Source organism: Cygnus olor, chromosome 1, assembly GCF_009769625.2.
Source record: "Cygnus olor isolate bCygOlo1 chromosome 1, bCygOlo1.pri.v2, whole genome shotgun sequence".
Lineage (NCBI taxonomy): Eukaryota > Metazoa > Chordata > Aves > Anseriformes > Anatidae > Cygnus > Cygnus olor.
In genome coordinates, this window is record NC_049169.1 from 88,983,819 (window position 1) to 89,010,123 (window position 26,305).

A 26,305-nucleotide genomic window follows, 5' to 3' on the forward strand; every position below is an offset into this window, starting at 1 on the left:
CAAAATCAATAAATCATTTTCAAGAATTTCTAACAGAAATACCAGATTCATGATCAGTTCTGCTCTGACTACACAGTGTATCAGCATGGTGCTGCTCAGAAAACAGTACATAAATATCTAAAGCCAAATTAAAAGGAATTTAATCCACAGGAATTTAACTGCACTGACATGTTTAAGAATAGTGATTGCAACTTTCCATTGTGTGGGAGTAAGGAGAGCAAACTCTGACCTGTTATTTGTCTTCGACACTTTTTTTACTGGCTGCTTTTATTTTATAACCTCATTAAATTCGGATGATGAAGCATTAATTCTATGGGCCACATGTAACCGTACAGATTTTTTTTTTTTCAGGCTAGTTGGTTAGCTGTTGATGGACCGTACAAGGCAAACCTGTGGCTATAGCTTGTGTATCCCTTGACAGTGCAGGGGAAGGAGCACACATTTGTGGATACAGCTCTCTGGAGATAAGGAAGGGCTCCAAACCTAAAATAATTTGAACAGTCAGAGAACAGTTATTCCACTGCCACGGGGATTAGGAAGCAGTTCTCATTTCCAACTACTGCTGGTAAATCCCTTATTAAAATGTTAATTCAATTATATTTGGTGGGGAGGCATATCTGGGGGGTTGGGATGCTGATACCAATGGCTGTCTTCTTGAGGATGGTACAGAGTCACTGTCGTGTGCAAAAGGATATGCACGGAAGGAAAATGCTTAAGCATAAACCACATTAAACTTACAATATGACAAACAATAGAAATACACAGTTCAATGTGGTTTAGATAGTATAGCAGGGTTCTTGGCTGGAGCTGAAGCAGCTTTAAAGACAAACTGATGCTTCTTGTTAAAGGCATGCTCATTAGACACCAAGAATTCTGTGGGTGGAAAAAAAGGAGTTTCCAGTCCTGGTGTTTATGAATGGCATTGTCTGCTCCCTGCAAAGATGAAAAAAAATCCAAAATTCATGTTTTTTTTTAATCACTGCATTTTCCCCCATTCCTAATCAGGAATTTTAAACCATCACCTTCCTCTCCCTTAAACTTCTCCTCCAAAATTAATTTATTCCTATTTCGAAGAAGTTATGGGCAGAGCTTTGATCATGACCTCGCTTTCACAATCCACAACTCCTCTGCTGTGGAAAAGCACTTCTGGGTTATTCACCTCGCAGAGCTAGGCATGGAGAGGAGCCGCCATACTGCAGCAAGACCTCTTCCTCCAACTACGGCCATAGCAAGTGACTTCTTCTTGGTAACCACAAATCACTCCTGGGCTCAGAAAATCAGTTCCTCCCTCGAGCACCTCCTGGACGGGACCTTGCTGCATGCTGTTCCTTTCACAGGACACAGCCGAACGACCCAGGAATGAAGGGACATTTAGCCTCAGTAAAAATTGGTATGAAAACATCAAAAATGGATATGCTTTGGGTTTGGGAGAAGTTTCAAGAGTAACCCAGATTCCTCAGGATGAGGATTAACTATTTACATTTCTTGTGATTCAAAGACAATATAAGTCAGCAGAAAGGCTCTCTTCCTAGCTGTGGTGAGAGCCACAGACAGCACAGACATATGCACTCTTGCAAGTGGAAAATCAGGTCTTGAACAAAGCATAATCATAAAGAGAGCTGAATTAAGAAATCCCATTAATTTGTGGGATGTTTGTTTAGTAGTTATTCTCAATTTAAGAAGCTACTCCAAATCACTTTTCAGCCTGTGCTTACAATAATTCCCAGCTAAATTTATTATCAGGTCACCTTTGTTAAGCAAGCAATTTTCATGGTCCCTTCAGCAGTCATCAAGACCCGTTTCATTGATTTTATATTTAGCTTTGAGAAAAAAAATGTCTTTGCTTAGATGTTATGCGGTTGATAAGGAGGAAGTTGAAGTTACACTCTGCATTTCAGTAATGCACAGCAGAATCAATATCATATTGCTAACCACATGCCTTGTTTGAACATAGACTGCAATGTTTTGCTCATTACTAACCTGAACAAATGAATGAATCTGAGGCTAAGACTGATTGTTTGGGGAAAATCTGCTTACCCACAAGAGAAGAGATAATTCTCTTCCTAATTTCACTTTGGTTTAAGTGAGTTATGGCTTTTTTCTTTTTCCCTTTTTTTTTTTTTAAATTGAAAAACAACAATTATCTAGGGGATGAATTCAAAAGATCTGGAAGCATTAGAAGGCTTCAGTAACTTACAATGGCCATTCCCAAAATGTAGTCTTTTCTCATCAGCCCCATGTTTAGACTTCTTGTATCCACAGAATCTAGAAGCAACAGAGGGAAAAAAATGAATATAGAGAATTGTATACATTAACTGCAGGTGGAGAAAGAATAAAATGTTTTTCCTCCACAATTAAATGCCTGTTTGAAAGTTTAATGATATTTACATTCTCTGTACCCTATAGAGGCATGTTATGTTCTCAGGGAATTTGAGGAAATTGGCTAATGAGAGGATTTGTTGATTTTTGACCCCTACAGTTTAATTTTACAATTGCCTAAGAATGTGTTTATAGCATTTTTTAACAACTGCTGCATGATTGGGGTTGCGAACGTTAGCGGGCTCATTACCAAGCGTAAAGCAGTGCTCAGAGCTCTGGGGGCAGCAGACAAAGGAGAAGGTGCAAACCAGCCACGCTCCCTCTGACGACGCCTGATTTGCCATGCTCATCAAGGCCCCACAGGGAAATGCAGGAAGGAGTAAATGTGCAAAACAGAGGACAAACTAACCTTCCAATCAGGACGTACACTACAACCGTGAGGAGAATGATGGCAACTGCGGCTGAAATGGCAATCATTACCACCTGGCTATTCTCACTGGAAATGGAGAATGCTGGAAAGTTAACACAAAAATATATAAATAACCCCCCCACGCACAAAACATTAATTACACCACAATTGACACTCATATAGGGAACAGACAGATTGAGTCATCACTATATAGCATTTGGTTTCCTGCCAAATATTTAATCTGCTAGGTAATTTTTCATCAGACAAATAAATACAAGGGAAGAAAATGAAAGAAATATTTTCTTTGAAAATTTACATGAGTTGTTGCTCCTACTGCTGATTTTTACTATTGCTGATTGTAGTAACAGCTGTTAAACTGATTCTTACACATACATATATACACAGAAACATACATACCATGACACACATATTGTTTCGTTACAGACAATAAGGAATTTTTCCTCTGTAAGAAATCCCAGCCAGTCAATAATAACCAACCTTACTCTCACTTACATGTGATGGAAAGTGCTTTAATGAATTAGGCATTACAATTAAGCCTAACAGTATCACTGAAGCACAGATTCTATCCACGTATACAAGGATTAACTAGGTTAATCAGTGCCTATAGAAGAAAAGAAGGGCTTTTTTCTCCCTACAGTGGTTACTTCTCTGCAGTGCCTAAGCCTGGAGTTTGGGCGCACTAGGCTGCCATAGACTGGACACCTTTAGATCTTTGGTATGGTGAAGCATCTTCAGTAGACACCTATCTATCTTCTCCGAGTAAGCAGAATTAGGCACCTCACCATAACACTTCAAGTTAGTTGTCCACAGTGAGGTGAAAGATAGCCCTCCTGTTCCCCACAAATTGGGCAGTTTGTCTGTGTGACTGCCTGGAGTCACACCTGTCCCCATGGGGAGAACTGCACTTGCATTGCTATGACATGGCAGCAGTTAACTCAGTTATGTGAGTTGGTGTTTGTCTGTATAATTTATATGTTCTTTATTGAGATACATGCAACACTGTCTGCTGACACCTTCCACATTTTTGGTTAGCTACTCTACCTTCTCTCCCTTTTTCTTTTATCTTTTTAAACTTCTATTTTAAAATTACTTTAAAAGCTCATCAACTTCCAAGTTACGATATCTTTCATCATCACAACTGATTTCTTCTCCTTGTTGTACTCTGCCCTATCGTGAGTTTCATCCATTATGCCAATACTGCATGTAATCATAAAAGTAATTGTTAATTTTTTTTTTCCTTAAACAAGGACCTCATTTGATTATTTCATTTCCAGAAAGCTGAGGTGGGGGAAGAATAAGGGGAAAATGAAATACTTAAAATATCTCAAAAAAACATAGATGTTAAGTGCAAGACAAATAGGCTTACGCTTCTCTTCTTAGTTAAGAATTTATTTTAGCAGAGCACTTCTCACACCATGGGTTCTCAAGCCTTATCATGAGTACATGAAAAAGCCTTATGAGTCCATATCAGAATTACAGTTCTGAGTTGTCTTACAACTCTAAACAGGAGATACAACTCTGCCTGTCTTCCAAATATTAAAGTCTTTAATTATGCAGCATCAGCCTACATTGGTAACTGGTTAGCTAAACAAAGGCAGACTTTTTGATGCATTAAGCCACTTTCACCTTCTAGCAAAGAGAAGGTCTGATTTACTATGTAGTACAAAGTGATGAGAATGTAACAATTGGGATGAAGAGCACCATTAAGAATTTTTCTGATGTAACAACAAAACTTGTGAAGAATACCAATAAGGTCATCAGGTAAGCAAGTGCTACTATCTAGGCATTAGAGAAAAGAAAAAGGCAAGTAAATCTAGCAAGAGAGAAAAGGGAGTCAAACCACCCAGCTCTGGGACCAGCTGCTTAACTGAACGCATTAGTTTCACCTCAAGGCTGCACAGGAGACATCAGCTGCACAGAAATGTGGAGAATTACACCTTGACCCACTGGAGTAATGGACCAATATAATATTAATTCTCTTGGGGCACAGGGTTTAAAGTCCATGGGGTCCAGGCCACAAACTGTGAATAGGTATTATACCTAGCCCTCCCTCAGTGGGAGTTGCAGCCTAGGAAGGTATTGATTCTGGCATCAGGCTGCAGTAGGGTACAGAATGGAAAAAAATACCACCCGTGACATTTGTGGTATATTCTTTACAGCATATTTCAATTTTAATGATAAAACAAAGTTATATAGTAATGCTACCCAGAAAGACACATCATAAATAGTTATGAGTTGCATTTACTAAACCAGAAAGGGAATGAAAAGAGCCACTCAAATCAGTCAGAAACTGGCCAGGGAGTCAATTTAAACCATTTGAACAAATACATACAATCTGGACTGGTTTCAAATTCAAACTTGCGGCTGTTTGTCCCATATCCAGCTGCAGTTCGGGCTCGAATTTGGAAGACGTAGGTGGTATCAGGTTTGAGGCCGCTGATAGTAACGTTGGTGCCCTTAGCTCTCAGAATAGTATAGCTTGTCTCTTGCTCCTGCTTTTGGGAAAAGAAATTATCAGATTACAACCACACCCTAAGAAACAGAAACAAGAGGTGTTTGGTACAAAACAACTACAAATCACCCGGAGAACACTGGCATATTTTTTGAATATTTATAGCCTGACAAATGCTTGCACAGCCATTCATTTTCAATCAACTAAAAATCTGTTGATTAGCAAGAAATCTAAATCATTAGAGCTCCTTTGGCCTTGCACTGTAAATCAAATACTAGACATGCTGAGCATACATTTCGTTAAATGGCGTTGTACCATTTTGTCCATACCCTGTAATACAACAAGAAAAATGAAGATTACAATTTTATTTAAAAACCATAAAACAGATTTGCCTACTGCACTCAACTGGAAGTTGTAACAGGCCAATTTAGAGCTTTTAGGGCCCTGCAGAGCTATTGCAGGACTCAGTTTTTACTGCTTCGTGTTTTACAAGACAGTGTGTACCCTTGTAACAGTCAGAGCAGCAGTCTGCTCAGACTCCTTAGCCGAGCTCTGTGAACAGGCTAATATAACCAGTTTACTATTATGCCATAAAAACTATGAGCCTGATGCGTCAGTCCTCATTTGGGCAAAACCCCACCAAACTTGTTCCTGAACACGTCTAGGAGTTCAGTAGCCAGGAAGGACACACGTTTGCTCCATATGGTTTTTTGCTGAAGAACAAGGAGAGCATCCAGTACAGACGATATCCTCACAAATAGCCACATATTTCTGACATACTCATTTTTTATATAAAATAAGAAATAGAAGACTTCATAACTTAGTAAGTTTGGATACTTTTCATACTGTGTAAAAAGCTAATTATGACAAAAGTATGTCTCAGTCCCCCTCTAAGCACATAGTCTAAAAAGTTAAGCATGCATTTGGGGCCTGAGGTATTGCTTATTTTATTAAAGCCATTCTGTACCAAAAGAGCATTTTTGGCTTTCTAAAAATGGCAGCTGGAAGTGCCTCAGAAAGACTTGGACAGTAGCCACACGTGGGGAGCCACGAGAATCTCAGTTGTTTAGGCTTGCGACAAGGAATTTCTTTATTTTAGAGGTGGTAGGGATTTCATCTGCTGTCCATTTACTTTGAACACTCTGAAATACACTCAGATTGTTGAGTTTTGCCTGGGTGAAAAGCAGAATGTGAGTTAGGTTAATGTATGTTGAACACACAGAATCTCACTCAATTTCCACTATGTTTTATGGTATTGTCTTAGCTTTTAACTTTGGCAATGCTGTACTGAGGCCAGACAGGTTGGAAAACACTCCACTTACTCTGAGATTGTCAAAGCCAGCTCTCCTTTATGTATGTGAGCAAAGTGAGTGGAGCCGTTTTAGCCCGTTTGCTCTGTAGTACTGTCCAGAAGAACAGTTAGGACTATTTTAAGTTTGCAGTTTGGTATCAGAAATTATTCCCCTCTTTGGTGGTACAGAAGCCTAACATTCTTGGAAATCTTTGACAGAGAGAGAAACAGAGACATTTGTACCGTAGTTAGGGAAACTGCCAAATTTTTTACATAATATCCAACATTATGCGCATAAGTATTCACACTGGGAAAAAAAAAAAAAAAAAGAAAAAAATGCTAAGCTTCTGTCTAAAAGTTACCATCCAGAATCAAAACCTCAAATAGGATGAACTGGACCTATTCTTGAAAGACTGTCTATAAAAATGTTTATCATGGTCTGTTTTCTTTGCACCCTAAGTATTAAAAGGAAATCAGCATCGGATTTTCTTGTGGTTTTCTGATACTTCTCTGAAAAAGTTTTTGGTTATAGATTCCAGGGAGAAAATAAGGAAGACATTCTAAAGAGCTAACAGGTTTGCCTAAAATATGTATTTTTGAACTAACAAAGGCCTAGTATTATAATTTACAGTCTTATCTCATCATTCAGTTGAATGTAGGCAATGACTTTAATTTCAAAGACATAATAATCTTGTCTTTAAAACGTAAGATCTTTTGTGTATGCTGTGACTGGACATTCATTTTGATCTCACTTCAGGCTGTTTTTATGAAATGCAAACATTTCCCTCTTGTGCAGATACATACGTGCAAAGGAAAATATAGTCATGGCCCTGTCTGTTAATAATCCACAATGGAACTTGGAAAATAAATGTTTAAAACAACGGTATGGAGGATGTCATGGTATCTTAGTTTATGGCAAGCTTTTTACACACATATTTTGAAAGTCATTTTTTATGTTAATAGTAATCAAATCACTGAAACACCACATAAAAGCCCAAGTTTATCTTTCCTGGGGATGAAGTAAAACTTCAGAGATACAGTGCTAGAGCTGCCATAAGCAGAAGGGATATACAAAGAGGAGAGTCACTCTTTGCCAAGCCGAACTTTAATCAAACACTCTGTTTGATGATAAATTTGAACTTGGATGCAGAACGCATATTCTTCTTGATCATTTCTACATAGTTTATGAGACACAATCTTTACTGGGAAGCAAATCCCACTACTGTTAGTGTCTCATATGCAAATGAAATTTTTTAATTATAAACTATGCTTCACAAAAGACATTTTCAGGATCCATTTAGCATTTATAGTGGCAGCACTAGCAAGAGTGAATGGTATGTTCTTTTCAGATAAGTACAGTGAGTGTTTACACTACATGAGGAAGAACATTTTCTCTGTTGGCAGCATGTACGCAGGAGAGGCCAAACCCAGGCTGCACATCTTTGGGAGGAACCCTTGGTTGTAGCACTGCCTCCTCGCATTGCTGGCGACAACTGTTTGTCAATATGACAGCTCCTACAAAGCTCACTGAGTGTGCATGGCCTGCCCTTAAAGCCCTAACAATAAGAGTTTAAAAGCAACTAAGTGCATTTGCATTTAATTTACTTCTTCAGCCTCAAAAAGATCACAAACTGGATATAATTATTTGTTTGCTTTAACCAGTCTACTGAGCCTTGATTTCAATGATAGCAAAGGCAAATCCAGTTTAGCAATGTAAGACTGCAATTAAATTTCACTCATCGTTTTGAACAGAACTTCACCCTTACAAAGGCTGTGGGATTTATTTATCACAATTATTACCCACATATTTAAATGAAGCAATTAGTAATTTTCATGGGATATTTTGTCTTTGCATGATAAAATACTCCTTTGAGAGAACTTAATTAGGTAAGCAAGGACAAAAGGAAAAAAAAAGTATCTGCTTGTGTAAGAAGAAAATTTGACTTTTGTTATATGAGCATTTTGTTGGTTGACACTCTCAAAATCCAGCACAGCATTATATATGGACAGACTAAACTAGGGTGTCATTTTGTACCACTAACGTACCATAAAATATCATGCCTTTCCATAAAGAAGATGAATAGATGTTTCATATGGTATTCATTTTTATACCTGAAAGAAGAATTTATTTCTTTTAAATGCTTTAAATAAATAGTAACTGGTCAAATAACCTCATAATCAGGCCGTATACGTTTTTACAGAAAATGCAATTCTATTCCAAACACTGCGTATAAAAATCTGTCATTCTCTGTTCATAGTGTTAAGCATAAAACCCCATAAGTTCATTTCACTATAGTTTCCCAGAACTGCAATCCTAATTTCTCTAGAAACATCATACAGAGCTCTATTCTTTCTTGGGTACACAGGTGAAATCACTGGTGATAAAAATGGAAGAGATTAGTTACGTTTTCTGAAAACAAGTATTTTCCACATACTTTATATGCCAATAATGCATTATTAGAAAAACTAAAAGATGTAATCATTTAGATACAGGAAGCCCTATTTTTTAATCCAAATCTATTTATTGTAACACGCTGAAAATCAGTAACATTTACTTACCCCAAAATATCACTTGTTCTTCAAAATATATCAACAACCCAGCAAAGTCAAACACAAATTTGCATGGTCAAAGTGCATGATGGAATTGGGCTGACTCGTAATAATCTATTAATACTGTATATCTTAATTTATGAGAGGTATTGTGAGTAAAAACAAGCAGGAGGGAAAACAATGACTCAACATAAATCAATCATCTATCAGCAATCATGTACGAGTTGTCAGCAGAAATACCCAGACTTCTAACTGTGAAGGGTTTCTATCCTAGCAGCTGCCACTTAACAGCAGTGTTTTTCGATGAGCACAACCAAGATGACTTCAAAAGGACTGGGCCATTTTAAAAAGCAAGCCTTCTTTTCAGAAGAGAAGAGGAAGGGACTGCTCAGTGATCTCAGACTGAAAAGCAGCATCTATCTCCCCAAGGGAGGACTGAAATGTCACCACCCAGCACCGGATGGCCCGGATCTAGGTAAGTTTAACCTGTCTAGAGCAGTAATTTTCAACATTTTCTGATTTGCAGACTTAAAGAGGGCAATGGATTAAAGCCTCCTGACTACAGACTTGCTTTTCTTCGTTAACTTCCATAAACCCTGAGGAATAGGCTTCTGACTCCCAGAGGGGCTGCAGACCACACATTAAAAGCAGTGGTGTCGGAAGGTTGTTTTTTTTAAATCCCCTTTGCTCTGAATGGTCTGGCTCCTATTGTTAAGCAATTGGCTCTTTGGTTTAAGAAAGCTGTCTGGTGCGTATGAATGCTTGATCACAGACTTCAAAGGGAGGAAACACATGTGCATGATCAGCCTCATAAGGCTAGTTGTCTCATGAAGCTGTCTTACAACAACCAGTTGCTCCACAATACTGGATATACACAGCGGGAATAGCAGCCGCATGCCTAAACTGTGCGTACCCTTGTACTGAAGGGTGACAATTTTCTTGAATAAAACAAGCCAATTTCAGTGCAGAATGATCAAAACACCAAAAAAAACAAACACCCACAAACACCCCACAGATACACAAATATAACTCCGTGATAGTTCAAATAAAATGAACTATATGCTCACAAGGAGAAAATTTTTTCCCTTCGGAGCAGCTAACAGCAAACAGGTCAACCTTATGCCAGGGCAAGCAACACACCTGAGTGTCACATCCCTTGCCCCACAAGATTTGAGAGAGCCACCCAGGACAGGACTTCCACTTGGAAAGGCTGGAGGTGGAGCTGAGATGGGGCTGCTGCAGCTCTTGGGAAACAAGGGACCAGCCAAGGGCAGCAAGAGCAGCCAAGGGCTCATATGAAATTCAAGTTAAGCCTACAGGCAAATAACTTGGCCTGTTCAAAAAAAAAAAAAAAAAAAAAAGGAAATTCCTGCATGTTTTTACTGCTGAGGGTGTACTGTACAATTAAATACAATCTGATGTATGAACTGGTGCTCTTTTACTTCTCCTCAAGCCCAGGATCTGGGCTTAATCTTGTTCCCATTGAAATTAACAGGAAAAAAAAAAACCCACAAAGCGAATGTTTACAGGCTACTGCTCTCTAAAATGAGACTGAATGAAGATGTTTAAGAAGCTTTCTTTTTATCCTTTTATCTGTAATACTACATATGTTTAGAAATTTACCAAAAAAACCTCACCACCACCAAAACATCCCAAAATCAGATGGCACACTAATTTGGGAGAAATCTTTTAAGAATATAGACTTCCAATCCCCATTCTTTGGCTGAAAATCAGGTGTGGACTATCAACACCCCATTGTCCCACTGGAAAGCTCCGTGAAGAAACTTTCTAAAGCCTAACCGAATAGCTGTGGAATCTTTTCAACACTAGTTTCTAAGTGGATACTGGCACCAAGACTTCCCACGTATGCATGAAAACTAAGCCTGATTTCTAGATATGAACACCATTAGTAAATACTACATTAAACCATTATTTCTGCCATTTTTTCAAAGTTTTCTCAATGTCAGTAGCAATATATTCTGTCAGAAGTCCTATCTGATCAATCTACAAATGACCAACATCATTTTTCACAATCTTTGCAACAATTAATGGTATTTTCAATTCTACCAGCAAGATGTAGAAAAAACTATTTCGTTATGAAGATTTAATTTTTTACTAAATCCAAATCTATATATGAGGTAGTAATAAACAGCTGTAAGTACAAAAAAATATTTGTACAGAACATATTTAATGGCAGATTTTCTTTGGTTTGCAGTTATCTCCATATAATTTATGAGAAATTCAGTTATTTATGAAAAGTGGGAACTTTCACAGTGCAAAGCTGTCCCTGAAAGGATAGTCCATTTCTTTTCCACATTGCCTTTGTGTAACAGAGGTTTGTGAAAGCACCAACACATGGATGCTGACAAATTACTCTATGAATATTGACAGCATAATAGAACTCAGTAAATAAAGTATACTTAAAACAAAAAAAAAAAGTATTGCATCATTTCAGAATTAGTCTACATTTGTTCTGATGCATTTAGGGATGAACTTTATAGACAACACTACTTAATGGTTTCGTTTCATATTTTCATGATGTTCTGCTTCCCAAAAATGGAAGGGTTTCATCACTACTGAGGCAGATAGTGAGTGAATAGGGGTGTCTCTGAACCCTTGACTTAAGCAAGACTTAATAACTACATTACTAGCACAAGAACCTCCCCGTCAGTGTTTCTTCCCACCTTTTCGTAGTATTTGACCTCATAGTCCAAGATGATCCCATTTGGATGCTCAGGTTCCTGCCAAGACAGAGACACGCTGTTCCTGGACGTCCGGTCCTTCCTTATTACTGTGATGGGGGACGGAGCTGTACAGGGGATGGGGGGAGCAAGGAGGAGAGAAAAGCAAACCCAGTTTATCTCCGTTCCAATCCTTGGCAAAGAGTACTGTTTCCATTTAAAAGACTCATGAGCATAGGTCTGGACTTGTATCAACATTCAGCAGCTGGATTATCGTCCTGGTACACATGCCTTACAGCGCGCCAGCCTCAAGGAAAATGAGCTGAGATTTTCTGTTAGACTGGCGGACTAGTGGCAAGACGGCAGATGGTTTCAATCTGCTACTACAGTGTAAGCAATGAAATACATTTGATGTACTAGAAGAGAACAAAACAACAGTACTACCTATTTGTTATAATGCTGACGTATTTTCATTACCAGGCTCTGCAGAACTCTGATATTCTTTTCATAAGCAAGTGTAAAACAGTGCTGGGATGCCCCATGCACCACTGCTAACTGCTTCCTGCAGAATACAGCCTCTTTTATAACATTATTTGGTAAGTTCTCCAGATACAAATTGCTCCCATATACCGCTTTTCCTTTACCACACTCCTTTGAAAATGAAATCTGAAGAAAAAAAATACCTAAACTGCAGAATAACCTCATTTCTGATCCGCATTAATCATGGTTAGGCATGACAATTGGTTGCATGCTACAGACTTTCCCACCACCCAAAACTTGGAAGTACTATCAACGTCAAGGAAAAAAATGATAATTACCTAAGATCCTTTAACACGGGTTCATCTTCAGACCACCCAGCTCTATGGGCTGTTCCAAGATCAGGCCTAGGCTTCCTAGACTCACTGAGAGCTATGCAAGTTTTTATTTATTTATTATTTTTTTCCCCACTTCTTACAGGTTGGCTTCCTACTCCAAATGCCTCTTGTCCGTGGTTTTGGCCAAAATTCATCAGATGATAACTTACAGATCACACATTAAAGGTTGTAACTGTCTTTAAAAAGAAAAATCTTTTACCAATAAACAGTCTTTTATCTTAACATGTAAAACAAATGTGTTTATAAGTTCACATTGTGCTATCCTAATAAAAAGGCTATAGCTGATCTAAACAATTCAATTTCAGCTGAATCCTATGAAGTTTTTACTGTTCATATAAAACTGGTTGCACTTCACAGGCTTTACACATTTGCATGCATTAGCCAGTGCCCTGCGTGTTTGGATTTTCATCCCCCCAAACTCATGCTGTGTTTGGTTTTGCTAAACTTCCACTAAAATGTACCTCCTAGTCTTGCATCATAACCTAAGAGCCTCCTTTAGCTGAGTAGAGCATCAAGAAAGCTGCATCTGCCCACATAAGACATACCTATATACACACTTTCACATCCGTTCTGGGCTGAAATGCATCCTTTGGACAGCATTTTTACATACCACATGGTTCCCAACAGCTTCTTGACAAGACTAAAAAGTTGCCAAAATCCTTTTTTTTTTTTTTCCCCTCACTAAACACGAAGAATTTCTCCCGAATTTAAACTATTGAAGATTGATTATTTATTTATTTTTAAAGTGCAATGGGAAAGAGTCTCTTGATTTTACTTAATCTCACCAGACCCATGCTGGCTGAAGAGCCAAAAGGCACTAGTGCAAGGTATACAGGACTGGCTGGTAATGAACATCCTTCAGCAATTCCACTCGAATTTCACTAGGGCACAAACCATCGCTGGAGCCAAAACACAAAGCAGCAAGCTGGCTGGACTGCTCGGCCCTAGCCAGCTCTATGCTAACTCATAGACCCACGCCTGCTGCTTTTATGCTCCTGTAAGTCATTTTTATATCTTCTCTTTAAGTCAAACTACTTATCTTTTTCTGTGTTTGAATAGAGTGCCAAGCACAGTACCCAGCTGGTAACACTTCCCATTAAGGTAACATTAATACAGATTTTATGAATAATTAATATATGATTAACAGTAACGGCACTTCCCCTAATAAATTATGGTAATTTGTGCTATAACACACTCTCAGGGCAGGCTGAAATAATCTTATATGCGCCAATACAGATGTGTCTTAAAAAAAGCTTTCTTCCAACACAGCATTAATTATTTTAAGCTAATTTACACACATCTTTGCAGATGCTACCAGTAACTTATCTCACAGCGGCTTACTAGAAAAGCGTCTGCTCTGCAGTTATCAATAACATTATAAAACATTCATATACCTCTTCTGATCCCTAGGGTTCTCAAAGCTGCTTAGAAATCACACATATACAGTGTCGGAAAGAGTCAGCATCCCAGGGCACGGGCGGGCGGAGGGGAGACTGATGATCCCAGGGAACAAAAAGTTTCAGGGCCCTTCAGTCCCACACACAGAGCGGATCTGGTTTCTGCAGCATGGCGCTGCACTCCACCAGCTGCTGGACTGTTGAGCTATGGAAATTATGTATATAAACACATATATATGATATATATATATATATATATATATATACACACAAATCTGTTTAAATTATCATCTTAACTATGTGCGCGACAGAAGTTATCTAGATTTACGTAGCCTTCAGTGCATAAAGGAACAGTTCCCCCAGATAATTTTGTGGTGCATTATCTGCTTCCAGAGGATACACCACACTATTTCTATTCAGAGGGAAAGATGTTTGTAATTTCATTTTTAATTTTTTAATCTTTTTGTATATTATCTTTTCATTATCTTGTTTAACCACCTTATACATCATCTGAGCATTTTAACTTTGGAGCACACACGATTTTGAAAATAAAGACTCAACGCCTGGGTGTGGATTTAATTTTCCTGCTGTTCCCATCACCTCTGTGTTCACATTGGATTTCACGTGCAATAGTTGACTTTGGAATGTCTCCCTCATCTCTGCCGCAGGAAGCAGAGCCCTGGAGAGGACCCCCCTCTCAGGGACCTCTCCCAGCAGCCAGCCTAGCTTTCCCAACACCAGTCTTTGCTGCAAGCTGAGATGTAGGTGACCTGGCTTCTGCTGCACCTGCTGCCTTGCACAACATGTGTCTCTGTCTGTACTTACTCTGTTGTTTCTTTGCCAGTTATAGGTCTAGCTCTGTTTCCTCCACTAAAACAAGACTAAGTGAAGAACACACACCAGTTATCCTTTGGTTTGACCAAGTTAAGATAGAAAGCAAAAATTACCACCACAGTTCATGGTTCAAGCTTCCTTTGCTTGTCTGAATGAGTCTGAACTATTCAAGTTTTAAATCTCAACGCAAACGTTTTTGGTTTTCTGCTGTATCTGTTGCATAGGTAGGTTTGAAAGTGTTAGAAATCCTTCAACCCTAACATAAGTAAACATCTTGTTCAGACCAATTTAAAGTTTATGCTTAGATCTACTGTAATCCATGGATTTAAGATGTGGTTAAAGTTAAGGCAACCTCTAAGAATGTATTGTTTTGCATGGGGAGAGTCGTGTGAAAACACCTCACACTCAGGTCTGGGGTGCATTTAGAAAGAATAACTTGACATTTTGACCATGGAATTAATTTCATTTTTTGTACACTTCCCTAGAATACAATGCTATAAATAAAACAAACAAACCTCATATAAACTGTGCTCTAAGTAAGCGTCTTTTGATATGCACTTATCTTCTTTTTTCCCCTTAAGTGTTCTTGAATATACCCTCTGAAGCAGAAAAGGACTACCTCCAACCAAGCCCAGAAAGCTCTGATAACCTCAAAACAACCATTTCTGGCCCAAAGCAGAAGTCAGCCTTAATTTCCATATTGTAAGACAAATAATCCTCCCTTCTCACCAGAAAGGCTCTGTGTTTTATTGCCTCCTCTGAAGAGACTGAAGTTCTAGCAAAGAGACAAACTCCTGTTGAAGGAAGTCAACATGATAAACCATTAAACAACAGAGATATCACCAAGAGCAGTGCTGCGTATTAGTCTCTTGGATGAGGAAGACAGAGATGAATTTCTTGTTTCCTGAAGACCATTAAATAGCTACAGTAGGATGAGACTGAATTCAAAATCAGGTTACGGAAAGGAATAGAATTATTTCATACTTAAATTGTCCATTTTTCATTGCAGTCTCAGGATTTTCCTTTCTTAAAAGTGAAAAATAACGACATAGCGCAACAACAAGAACACTAGAACAAATCTTCTAAGTGGCTATTGCTCCCATTGACAAAATCAAGGCTGTTACTACAGGAGAGCAACAAATGACATATTATAAAGCATTTTTAGATAAGCAGAAGTTTGCCAGAATAACGTTAAAGAATCAGCATCAATACAAAGATAGGTTGAATTAACTATCACTTAGAGAACATGAGTTTCAAAGCAAAACTTAAGGAGAATACTTTTTTTTTTTTTTTAGACTAAAGAGTTGAATAGACAGCATTTCAGTGACTGTTGGATAAATCCTGTTGATCATAGGCCTCTATGCATTTACATTTTTATTGGTGTTGTGATTTATGTATTAGCACTCCTTCACTGGGTTGTTTGTTTTGCTTTTATAATTAACTTCAGGCATGTGTGGCCATGCATGGACAGGTTATGTCATTTTTTTCTTCAACAAGAAAGCGTTTATTCTCAGTCGTCACATGCAACCTATACAGGGACATTTTTATGCATCAGATGGTTACTATTGCTCCGGTACTACAGTCTAACTGGTTTATGACTAGTTTAAGCAGTTAATATGAACATTCAAAACTCCCTAGAGCTACAAGGGGAAATGTACTTTGAGCGCTCAGTGCTGTTAGGTAGCATTTGTGACAACTGGGAATGTGGATGTTGAAAAGGTAACGAATGCAATGATCCAGAGAGCTTAGGCTCACAAGTGTAAAACCCTCCTCACTCACGACTATTAAAGGTGCAAGCAAATAACATGAAGGATCTAGCAGAGAGGACAATAAGACTTTGCTCAAATTGATTTCCCAGAGAAACTGACCCCAACAGATCATTTGTTTTCCTCCAGTTTAATAGCAGCTGTATATAAATCTCCTTATTGACTTTTTCTTATTCCTTGGTTATTGTTTTCATATGTGACTGGCTTACAGATGTATATACTGGAAGAAAATTCCCTGTCCTGTGGCAGAGATAACTCAGTATTAACTTTGGGAAGCCATGTGTGTACAACTGCTGAAATATTTAGAGTCGCGTTGTTTCTTGCTTAGGTCTCTAGATCACAAATTAGATTTTTAGGGAAAGCCTTGTAGAGCTCTGCAGGATTTCATTCTATAAATGTCTGTGGTCTGCTCACTTCCAGCTTTTGGTTGCAACCAGCTATCAGTATCAGACAGTAAAATATTCCCAGTTATGCTGAGAGATAGTGATCACGGACAAATCTGAGCCAGCAAAACTGACTGTATTACCCAAATTGCAACTTCTTCTGCACTGTTGAATAAGTGGAAGGCTTGCTCCTTTTTCTTTCTTTAGAAAACTGTTGATTTTATTATCTAATCGTACTGCTGTCGTCTAATACAACATATAAATTTTCTTGAATGCCCCTAGGAGGTAATGTGGAACCAGAACAGTAAATAAAGATCACAATCTCAGGATGAGGGCTGCAGTCTCTGACAGTAGGATCCACTGGGACCCAAACCCAAATCTGTAAGTCTTAGAGCACCAGTTCCAAACCACAAAACCATCATACAGTGCCAAGCATAAAGACCAAGGTCTGAATGAATAAACCGATCTCTCGCTTAGAGGCAGTTTCTCTCAAAATCTGAAGTCACATCCACAAAGTGAGGATGTGTGGCAGCACTTACCCAGCTGCAAGCATCGTGTGCCCATGTTCAGCTAGATCCAGCACAGCCAGACACCCTGCACGTACATGCTACATCCAAGCAACAAGAACCTAACACCTGGGTTTTTAAGTATTGCCTTTCTATCTTCAGGTTTACCCAACCATTCCACTGTAAAACAGCATTCAGCCTGTGCCAGAGTCCTAAGTAACAGACTCATTGCAAATCAGTACAATGACACATCTCCATGATATGATCACATTATGTTTGCATGAACTGCTGCACTTACCCTTGGACCCTTTACATCTCCAGCATCTAGCCTGTGGATTAACATCTAGGTGGTTTATTACAGAAGACTGCTCACAGAAATCAGCAGTTGCACTATTTTAAGACTTGTTGGATTGCGCTACTATTTATTTTCCTCGCTGAGCGCAGTTACACACGCTGCCAGCCCCCACACTGCTGTGCTACAGCAAGTAGGGATGGGGCTAGTCCCACAAGCATATTCCAAAAAAGCATGGCCAGAGTGGGGTCCCCAGGGGCTTCCAGGGCATGGGACAGAAAGGGGAAACAGCTACACTTTAACAATATTTTGGAAACCTGCTAAACACACATCCTCCTCCTCCAGATGCAATTACCCACCTCTTGGCTGGGTGTGCAGACACAGTCGTTTGCTCTTTAATCTCCAGGGCATGCAGTTAAACCAGCAAGGTACGTTTGCATGTGCTCTTGCACCTTTTGCTCGAGCTGCAGCAGACTCAATATAGTTTTATGACTTGCGCTGTAAAATGTCATCTGATTCTGCAACATTGTTAGGCGACTGTCAGCCAGAATGCAGTGCACCTTTCCTGTCACCAGAGACGAGGATTTAGGGAACATATCCATCCCAACAGCAAGAGGCCTGTGGCAGCATACAGGGCTGTTTCACCGGATTCAGGCTGGATCCGAGTGGCATGCAATCGTAATCAAAGGTTCACCCTTTATGTGAGAGGGCTACCAAGACCTGGGCATTTACACAAGTCAAAATGAGGAAAACATGAGGAGAAAATTTTTAAGGTAAAATAGAAGCAGGTTAACTTTGAATGAAACAAAGCAGTGTGGGGCAGCTGTTTCTGCCAGAAAAGGGATACAATATTTTTGAGACTAACTAGTTCGTGATTATTTTAATGGATGATTTCCTGCATCGTGGCTGAAGCACTCCACTGCATCTGGAAGCTGATGGACTCTAGCCTGTGGTTACAGACTCCAGAGCGGCTGCACGCATCACACAGGTGCCACAAAGGAAAGAAAGCAGGGAACTGAAAAAGGGAGATCGCTCAGCTTCAGCAGGAATTGCACTAAAAGGCAGCTGCTTGATTTCCCTCTCAAGTGCAGAGAAAGGCAACCTTCTAGGCAGCAGCTGTTACTGGAAAAGTGATTGTCAAAGCTCATTTCTCACTCTTACAAATAAATTCTAAATTAAAAGCAAACTTCATTAAGTGGTGCACGTTCATGTTCTCATCTCTCCCCCTTTTTATTAAGAGAGATAGCAAATGCCTTCCACAGAGCGAACCAAATGTTAGACTTACTCATATGTTTAACACGTGTGTAATAAATCACGGAAACGCCATGTCCATTTGGGAAGTATCAGACTGCACAAGGCACTCGCCTCAGAAACTGAAAATTATGGTGCCATGGTGCTCACAGCTGTTATTTCACAGAGGAGACAAATGCTGTATATGCTTTCACAAGGATTCGGCCCAAAGGTACTCAAATATAAATGTTATTCTTTCTGTTCTCTGTTTGAGATGGTGATGGTGGGAGCTTATCAATACTCCATATTTTTCGCTGTATGTGTTTAAGACCATATCGGTTTAAAATAAACAGCTTTGCTTTGCCTTTCCAACCCATTGTTACGTTACTTTATAGGATGTTAGCATCTCAGGCTTCCTGGTGTGCAGTTTTCAGAAAGAACAATTTATTCCCCATGACTGTGACGTCAACTATCAGATGCTGAGTAGGCTTTCCCCTTCCAAGGAAGTTATTACCTCAACCAAAGAAATGCCACTCACCATTTAAGAAGTGTATTTCAGTCTCATCTCTAGAAATACCAGTATCCAAAACCAGAGAAGACAACAATTGTATTCAGATAAGTAATTTCTGCTATAAAATATTTTTCTCCTTTTAAGTAGCTACCATGAGCTCTTGAACAGATCTGTCAGTAAGTTCCAACAAAGTCTTTTCAACCTGGTCAGAAAACACTGAATGGGAAGAGTATTTCTCAAATCCCTGGCCCTGTCATTCCTTGATAGTTTCACAGTCAGCTGTAGACCAAATGATTTTGTAAAGGCTAACCAGAACATGAGAATCTGATGGAACAGACCTGAAAAGTGATCACATCTCCATTCACTTTCTTTTGGAGTTTGGGATGATTTTACTGTTATCTTTGTTTTTAATCAGTTTCTTTATATATAACAGCATACTTTACTAGAAGGATATGTATTCTGCTACAATTCTTTTTTATTTTAAAATGCTTTTAAAAATAAATATCACATAAATAATTCCCATTGACAGGAATAGTCCCCAAACCTAAAGAAAAAGCTACCTTTTTTTTTCAGCTCTCACTGCCTGCAAATTGTCTAGATGGAGGAGCTTCAAGAAGCAAGGGGAGTTGACAGCTTTGCTTACAGTCAAGAGGGACAGAGATTATTTCTCTCTGTGATCACTCAGAATGCTAGCACAGGTAAAGCAGAGCCAGGAAACTAAGGAATTGTATTTAACTGAGGTCTAAGCATCCCGTTTATTCACATTTTTCTTTTCATTATTTTACCAAACCAAGATATTAAATGAGAACCCACGTGTAGCCTCACATTAAAGACTGATAGAAGTGGTAAAGAAAAACATTATCCACCATTTCACCATGACTTCTGAAAAAGGTAAAGTGGGTTGCTAAAAGCACAGAAGGGGAAAACACTGCCTGAGCCCAAACTTCACCTTTGAACTTCCCCTAAGGTCACGAGCCTTTACACAAGGACCGTGTTCGCACAGAAGAGACTGATGTATGTCAGAGACTTTGAATCCTCAGCATAGTTTCCTCCACATCCAGGGGAAAAGGGATCAAAGGCTTTGCAGGCAGAGCGTCTCTAGCTAATAACAGGCTATGCATGGAGTGACATTGTTAAAACACTTCCCTTTTATATCCCTAAAGGAGGAATTTTATTGAGTTAAAACGATCCTTGAATAGCCTCTGGGCTGAACTGTAAAACACATTTGAAAAGCGTAAAATCTTTATTTATGCCAGGAATGTTTGAAACTCAAAAGATAAATGTCATTCAAAAAACAAGCATGTCCTAGGTATTCAGTACGTAATGGGGCACAGCTGTAATAACAGTCAATGAACCAGAGACTCCCTACATCATGTCATTAGCTCACTTTTAATAAGTCTATCTTCTTATCCTTTTCATAAGGACCATAGGGAAAGAAAGAAATATATCATGCACCAAACATCTGTGGCTTTCTCAAATTGTCTCTCTTCAAAGATATATCTACTTAAGGGACCTGTCTTGGGATATAGATTGTAAAGTGCACACAACGCTTTCTAAATATGGATTTTATTTAACCAGGGAGCATCACACGTCATTTCTAAGTTGTGGAAGACTGTGCAGTCTAGTCTGACAGAAAGAAGGCTGAATGCAGAGATAGTGTCACAGTCCTCACAAACAATCAGAGACCCATATTCAAATAAAGCTTGGTGCCCAACTTGGTGTTGAATTTATTCCCTTGAAGTAACAGATTTCAAGCAAGCAGAACTCTAGTTCTGAGGAGGTTTGAACAGCTTTCCCTGGGAGCCAAGTAAGTCTTTGCCTTCAACAGACACGAAAACTTCTGGTTTCTTCTTTATTTTAAATGTTTTTCCCCCAAGGTGAAGCTGAATAGATGGCTTGAAATTTTCTATCTACAAATGACACACACAGATCAAGATATTACAAACCAGCTACACCTACCCTTTAAGACACTCCTCCCAGCAATCCTAATTTCTGTGCCTAGTGGCCAGTTTTGTTCTCAAAGCCTTTTTTTTTTTTTTTTTTTTTGACTATTTGTTGATACTAGCCCTTCACAAGAGCTCCCTTACTGCCTTACCTGTTACCTTTTTCTTTAACTACCTTATCCCTGCTGCATTTGAAAACTGCTACTTTTGGCAGCTAATACATTTAAGGAAGAGATAGAAAGAGGAATAAAACTAAATTTGATTAAATATATGTAACAGAATGGTCTGTATGTTTACATCTGAAGTAACTATCTGGTTGTTGTGGTTTTATCACATCGTTATTCATTAATCCAGAATGAATGAGAGAGAAAACTGGATTAGAGTCCTCTCCCAGAAGCGATACTGCCACACCGAGGTGCACAGGAGCAGCAACTATTGCAGCCATCTGTTTTCCTGCACCTTTTCATGCATGGTTTAAGTGATTAAGCAAAAATAGACTAAATAAATTGTTCTGCCTTTTTTTTTTTTTTTTTTAATTAAATATGAAAGATAAAAGGAGGAGGTTTCTGATAATCAGTCCACTACTCTTTTTGGAAGTCCTAAAATTATATGTGGGGTATCTTTTTATTATTATTCTTTATGCTGTAGATGTCCATAGATGCCTCAACTTGGATTCAGGGATGGTTTAAATTTCCTATATAAAGAAACCTGTGCAGAGGAAGAAATAACCATTTCACAAGTGCAAAACTTTACTGTGAGGAGATCAAAATCCAGGTTTAGGCTTTGTTAGTCACTTAATGGAGGAGCATAATCACTTAATCATAAACACAGGTAGAAGTTAGCCCACAAAATATGACGGCAGAGTCTGAGGAGGTCTCCTGTCAGAACACATCCCCTTTGCTCCTCTCCTGATGCTAGGATGCACAGCAGCACAAAGCTTGTTGGAATTGATTCAGTGGTGACACCAGCTTGTTGGCACTGAGCTCAGCTGCTATCACCGGCTCACAGCTGCACTGTGGAGACTTTGGAGGTTTACAAGGCCTTAACTCCTTAAGAACTAATCAAACATAAAACTACCTCTAAAGTTGTTACACTGTGCTTTTAGTGATTAAAAGAAAACAATCTATTTTATTATCAAGCAGGCACATAGTAAAGACATGAGGTATTAAAAGCCAAATGTTTGGGCATCAGCATAGGTTTACTTGGAAAATACAAAAGCTGTAATTATTGACAATGAACTTGCTTGCTAATCATTATTTTCCAAGAACCCTGGACTCTCTGAATCTTATTGGAAATAATTGAAGGAAAATACACATACAGAGTTTGGGTTTGGAGCCAGAATATTTAGCTTGACATGGAGAAGCTGCTGGATCCATAAAACCGCTGGTGCAGAAAAAATGCCACAGGCAAAACCTCTTGTTCCCACCTACCCTCTACAGATATTTGACTTTGTTCTCTTTTCTCTGTCCCTGTGGCCCCTACGGTATAGACTGGACAACAGGATTTGCTACCTACTTGGTGACCCAAAGCTATCTGAATACAGCACATGGAAAATAAAAATATAACTGCACACAATCTCTCTTGGGACAACACTTCAATTTTCCAGACCTTAAGCAGTTCTTGCAGCTAGGAAGCCCAAAGACATTCTCAAACATAAATTAACTCTCTCCTTAGTAAAACTGTACTAATGTAATGTAAACTTGTTTATAAACCAACTTGATTAGATCAGAGCGAATCCCACATTGGGGCACTCTTCCTGTGGAAGGTCCCAATTAATTTAACATTATAAAGTAGGAAAAAAATCCTTCTTGCACTAAGTGGGACTATGCAGAGGTTTGCAGCAGTTTTACTGGAATGCTCACATGGGATTTAAAACTGCTTTTCCCCATTATCAGGCATCCTAATATTCATGTGGGGAAAGCTAGTTAGTGGAAAGTAGGTCTCAATTTACTCCCTGCTGACTCTAAGGGGGGGAACCATAGCTGTTGAACAGAATACAACAATGATGTACAATACACTGAAGAATAAGAATGGATACTGAGGGGTCTCTGATGAAAACGCTTAGGAGGGAGGCATTAACCCACAAGCAATTTATCTAAATCAAATCTCCTCCTTTAAAGCAATCTGTTCTTATAGAGGTGTTCTGCAGAGTAATCTAATCCTACTGCAGTTTCTCCTGTTCATATATGCATAAACTTTATGTACTATGACAAATGGTAAGAGATTTGAAGTTATATTTGCTAAATAGCAAAACAAATGATTCAATAACACTCTCTTGAATTTCTTTGAAACAAGGATAGAGGTTGACAGCCCCTCCACACCCAGAGGCCTTACTCTCTCCAAACCGAGTACATGTATGTGGAGTTTACTCCCCCAAATTTCATTGAGAAGGCCTAGTTCTACAAATGAAAAGTTGAAGGTGAAAAGACAAGGGCAATTACTGATCAGTCCCTTCCAGCTGCTGCTATCCCCCTTTGCACACAATCACAGAAGGACTGAGGTGGGAAGGGGTCTTGCAGAAGCAGGGTCAGTTGGAGGAGGTTGCCCAGGTCCTCCGTTAGCTGGGTTTTGGATACCTCGACAGATGGAGATGCCACCATCTCTTTGGACAACCTGTTCCAGTGTTTAATCACACAGTAAAAATGTTTGTTGTCTATGCTTAAACAGAATTTCTCATATTTCAGTCTGTGCCCAATGCCTCATCCTGTCACTGGACACCACTAGTAAGAGGAGCCTGGTTCCACCTTCTCTACACCCTCCCATTAGGAGTTTGTATGCATGGATAAGATCCCCCTGGGCCTTCTCTCCTTCAGGATAAACAGTCCCAGCTGTCTCCACCTCTCCTCACATGACAGAAGTTCCTGTCCCTTACATGTGTAAGGGACACATGTAAGGCCCGTCTCTGGGCTTGCTTTGCTCTGCCCATGTCTCTCTTTGTACCACAGGTGGGCCAAGCTGGACGCACCACACACGGCCTCACCAGGGCTGAGCAGAGGGGAAAGGTTACCTCCCTCGGCCTGCTGGCAACGCTCTTCCTATTACAGCTCCAGGTGCTGTTGGTTTTCATAGCTGCCAGGGCATGTAGCTGGCCCATGGTCAACTTGGCACCCATCAGAACCCCCAGGTCCTTTCCTGGAAAGCTGCTTTCCAGCCAGTTGGCCTCCAGCATCTCCTGGCATATGGGGTTATTCCTCCCCAGGTGCAGGAGGCAATCAGCTACAGAAATGGGGACGGCACTGGGACGCAAGGGACGGAAAAGGCTTCCTAAGACCTACCTGACAGATCAGCATCTGCTAGTGATGCAGATTTCTGCAAGTTCTGCAAGTTCTCCTTGTCTCCTCTGGATTGCAAAGATCACTGCAGAATATATGCCTATTTAAAGTGCAGCTAAGTCAATTAAGTACTTGGTTAAAATACCAACATTTTGCTCAGCATTCCTGAGTCAATCCGCATGACACTATGTGATACCATAAAAACACTGACATGGCAGAAAAAAACATTACTTTCCCGTGCAGTATCAGCAAAACATGTTCAGCACAGTTATTTCCCTGACCCACTGACCATGTTTTGCATTGGAAAACCTCCTCCTTCAGTGCTGTAAAATGATGATCTAGTAGCATGACTGTGCTCTCCCTACCAAATCTTAGCCTTTCTCGAGTCAGTTTCACACCCTGTATCCCTTTAAAACCTCTTTGGGCTGCAGTGGGAATTTTGTGCTTGCTACAGCCCAAACCCAGTAAATACAGTGCTGCCCTGACCTGGAATGAACAACTTTTGCCATTGGGTTCTTTATAACGCTCCAAGGAAGATTCCTCTTTCTGGTTTTACAGATACTAAAAACCAACCAAACAAAAAAGCACAAACTGTGACCAGAAAACCTATCGAACCTATATCTGTGCATAAGCACCTGATCACTCCAGCAGCAAGCCAGGCAGTGTGACACAGCTGTCAGTCCCCCTGCATGGCACATTCACAATTAGCACACCACCTCGAGGGACACTGAATTCCAGACAACCTCCTGTAGCAGTCAGTGACCCTTTCTAAATGGGGTTGATTGGTATTATTAGGAGATAACATCTGTGTGGTGCGACATACTGATGTGAGGTGAGAGCCTCAGAGTGCTTCAATATAATTTGGAGGATGCCTTATCAAGCAGCAACTGAAGGCATGTACTACAGTGCAATCAAAGAGGATGACCAACAAGCTAAATTAAATAGAAATGTGTGCCCTTTCTCTTATTTTAGCTCCAAGGACAGAAAGACTTAACAGGATTAGAAATATTGCAGTGTCATATCTGTCTGTCTAGCCATATTTTGCAAGATACTTTTTTTTTTTTTTTCTTTTTTCAGACGTGTCTGCTCATTCATTCACCTTCACTGGAAGGAAAGGAAAACAAAGTGTGGTAAAAATTATGACAGACAGAAAAAAGAAAAAAGCCCAATCCATTTCCCAAAATGGTTTTGAATTTCCCTCAGTGCAGGCGACTAGATCTTGGTTTTACACCAGTTTTGTACTGTAAAGCGTCTCAACTTTCTTGAATTTTCAACGCCAGCAGAATCAGAGGCTGGATGTTTCAAACTTCACCACCGGCAACAAAGAACACCTTTTCTTTACTTCCAGATCAGGTTTGAAACTCTCTAGTAAAATCTTGCTATGGCTTTTAGCTACAGATTCTAGAGCTCAGAAGCACTGCATAGGCATCAGAGATTTTTTCAGCAACATTTAAAGTGTGTATCTGCAAGCATATGCAAATTACAAATATGTGCATGCATGTGTGTATATGATGTGTTTACATTTTAAAATGGAGCTGCTGTGAAAGCTGACTGACTTGTTAACATATCAGCT

At 39.4% G+C, this 26,305-nt stretch overlaps 1 protein-coding gene across 15 annotated transcripts in view; it reads right to left on the bottom strand.

The window, feature by feature from the left end:
* EPHA3 (EPH receptor A3) overlaps positions 1-26,305 on the bottom strand; it is a 217,701-nt gene that overhangs the window by 47,161 nt on the left and 144,235 nt on the right. For 12 of the 15 annotated variants that reach the window (XM_040568311.1, XM_040568225.1, XM_040568216.1 and 9 more), the window contains 4 exons: positions 11,727-11,851; positions 5,082-5,244; positions 2,729-2,831; positions 2,198-2,265 (listed from right to left, as the gene is read on the bottom strand). In XM_040568311.1, the coding sequence (XP_040424245.1) occupies positions 2,198-2,265; positions 2,729-2,831; positions 5,082-5,244; positions 11,727-11,851 (459 nt within the window). The remainder of the gene's footprint in view (positions 1-2,197; positions 2,266-2,728; positions 2,832-5,081; positions 5,245-11,726; positions 11,852-26,305) is intronic. The other 3 variants (XM_040568320.1, XM_040568205.1, XM_040568244.1) reach the window with 1 other exon arrangement.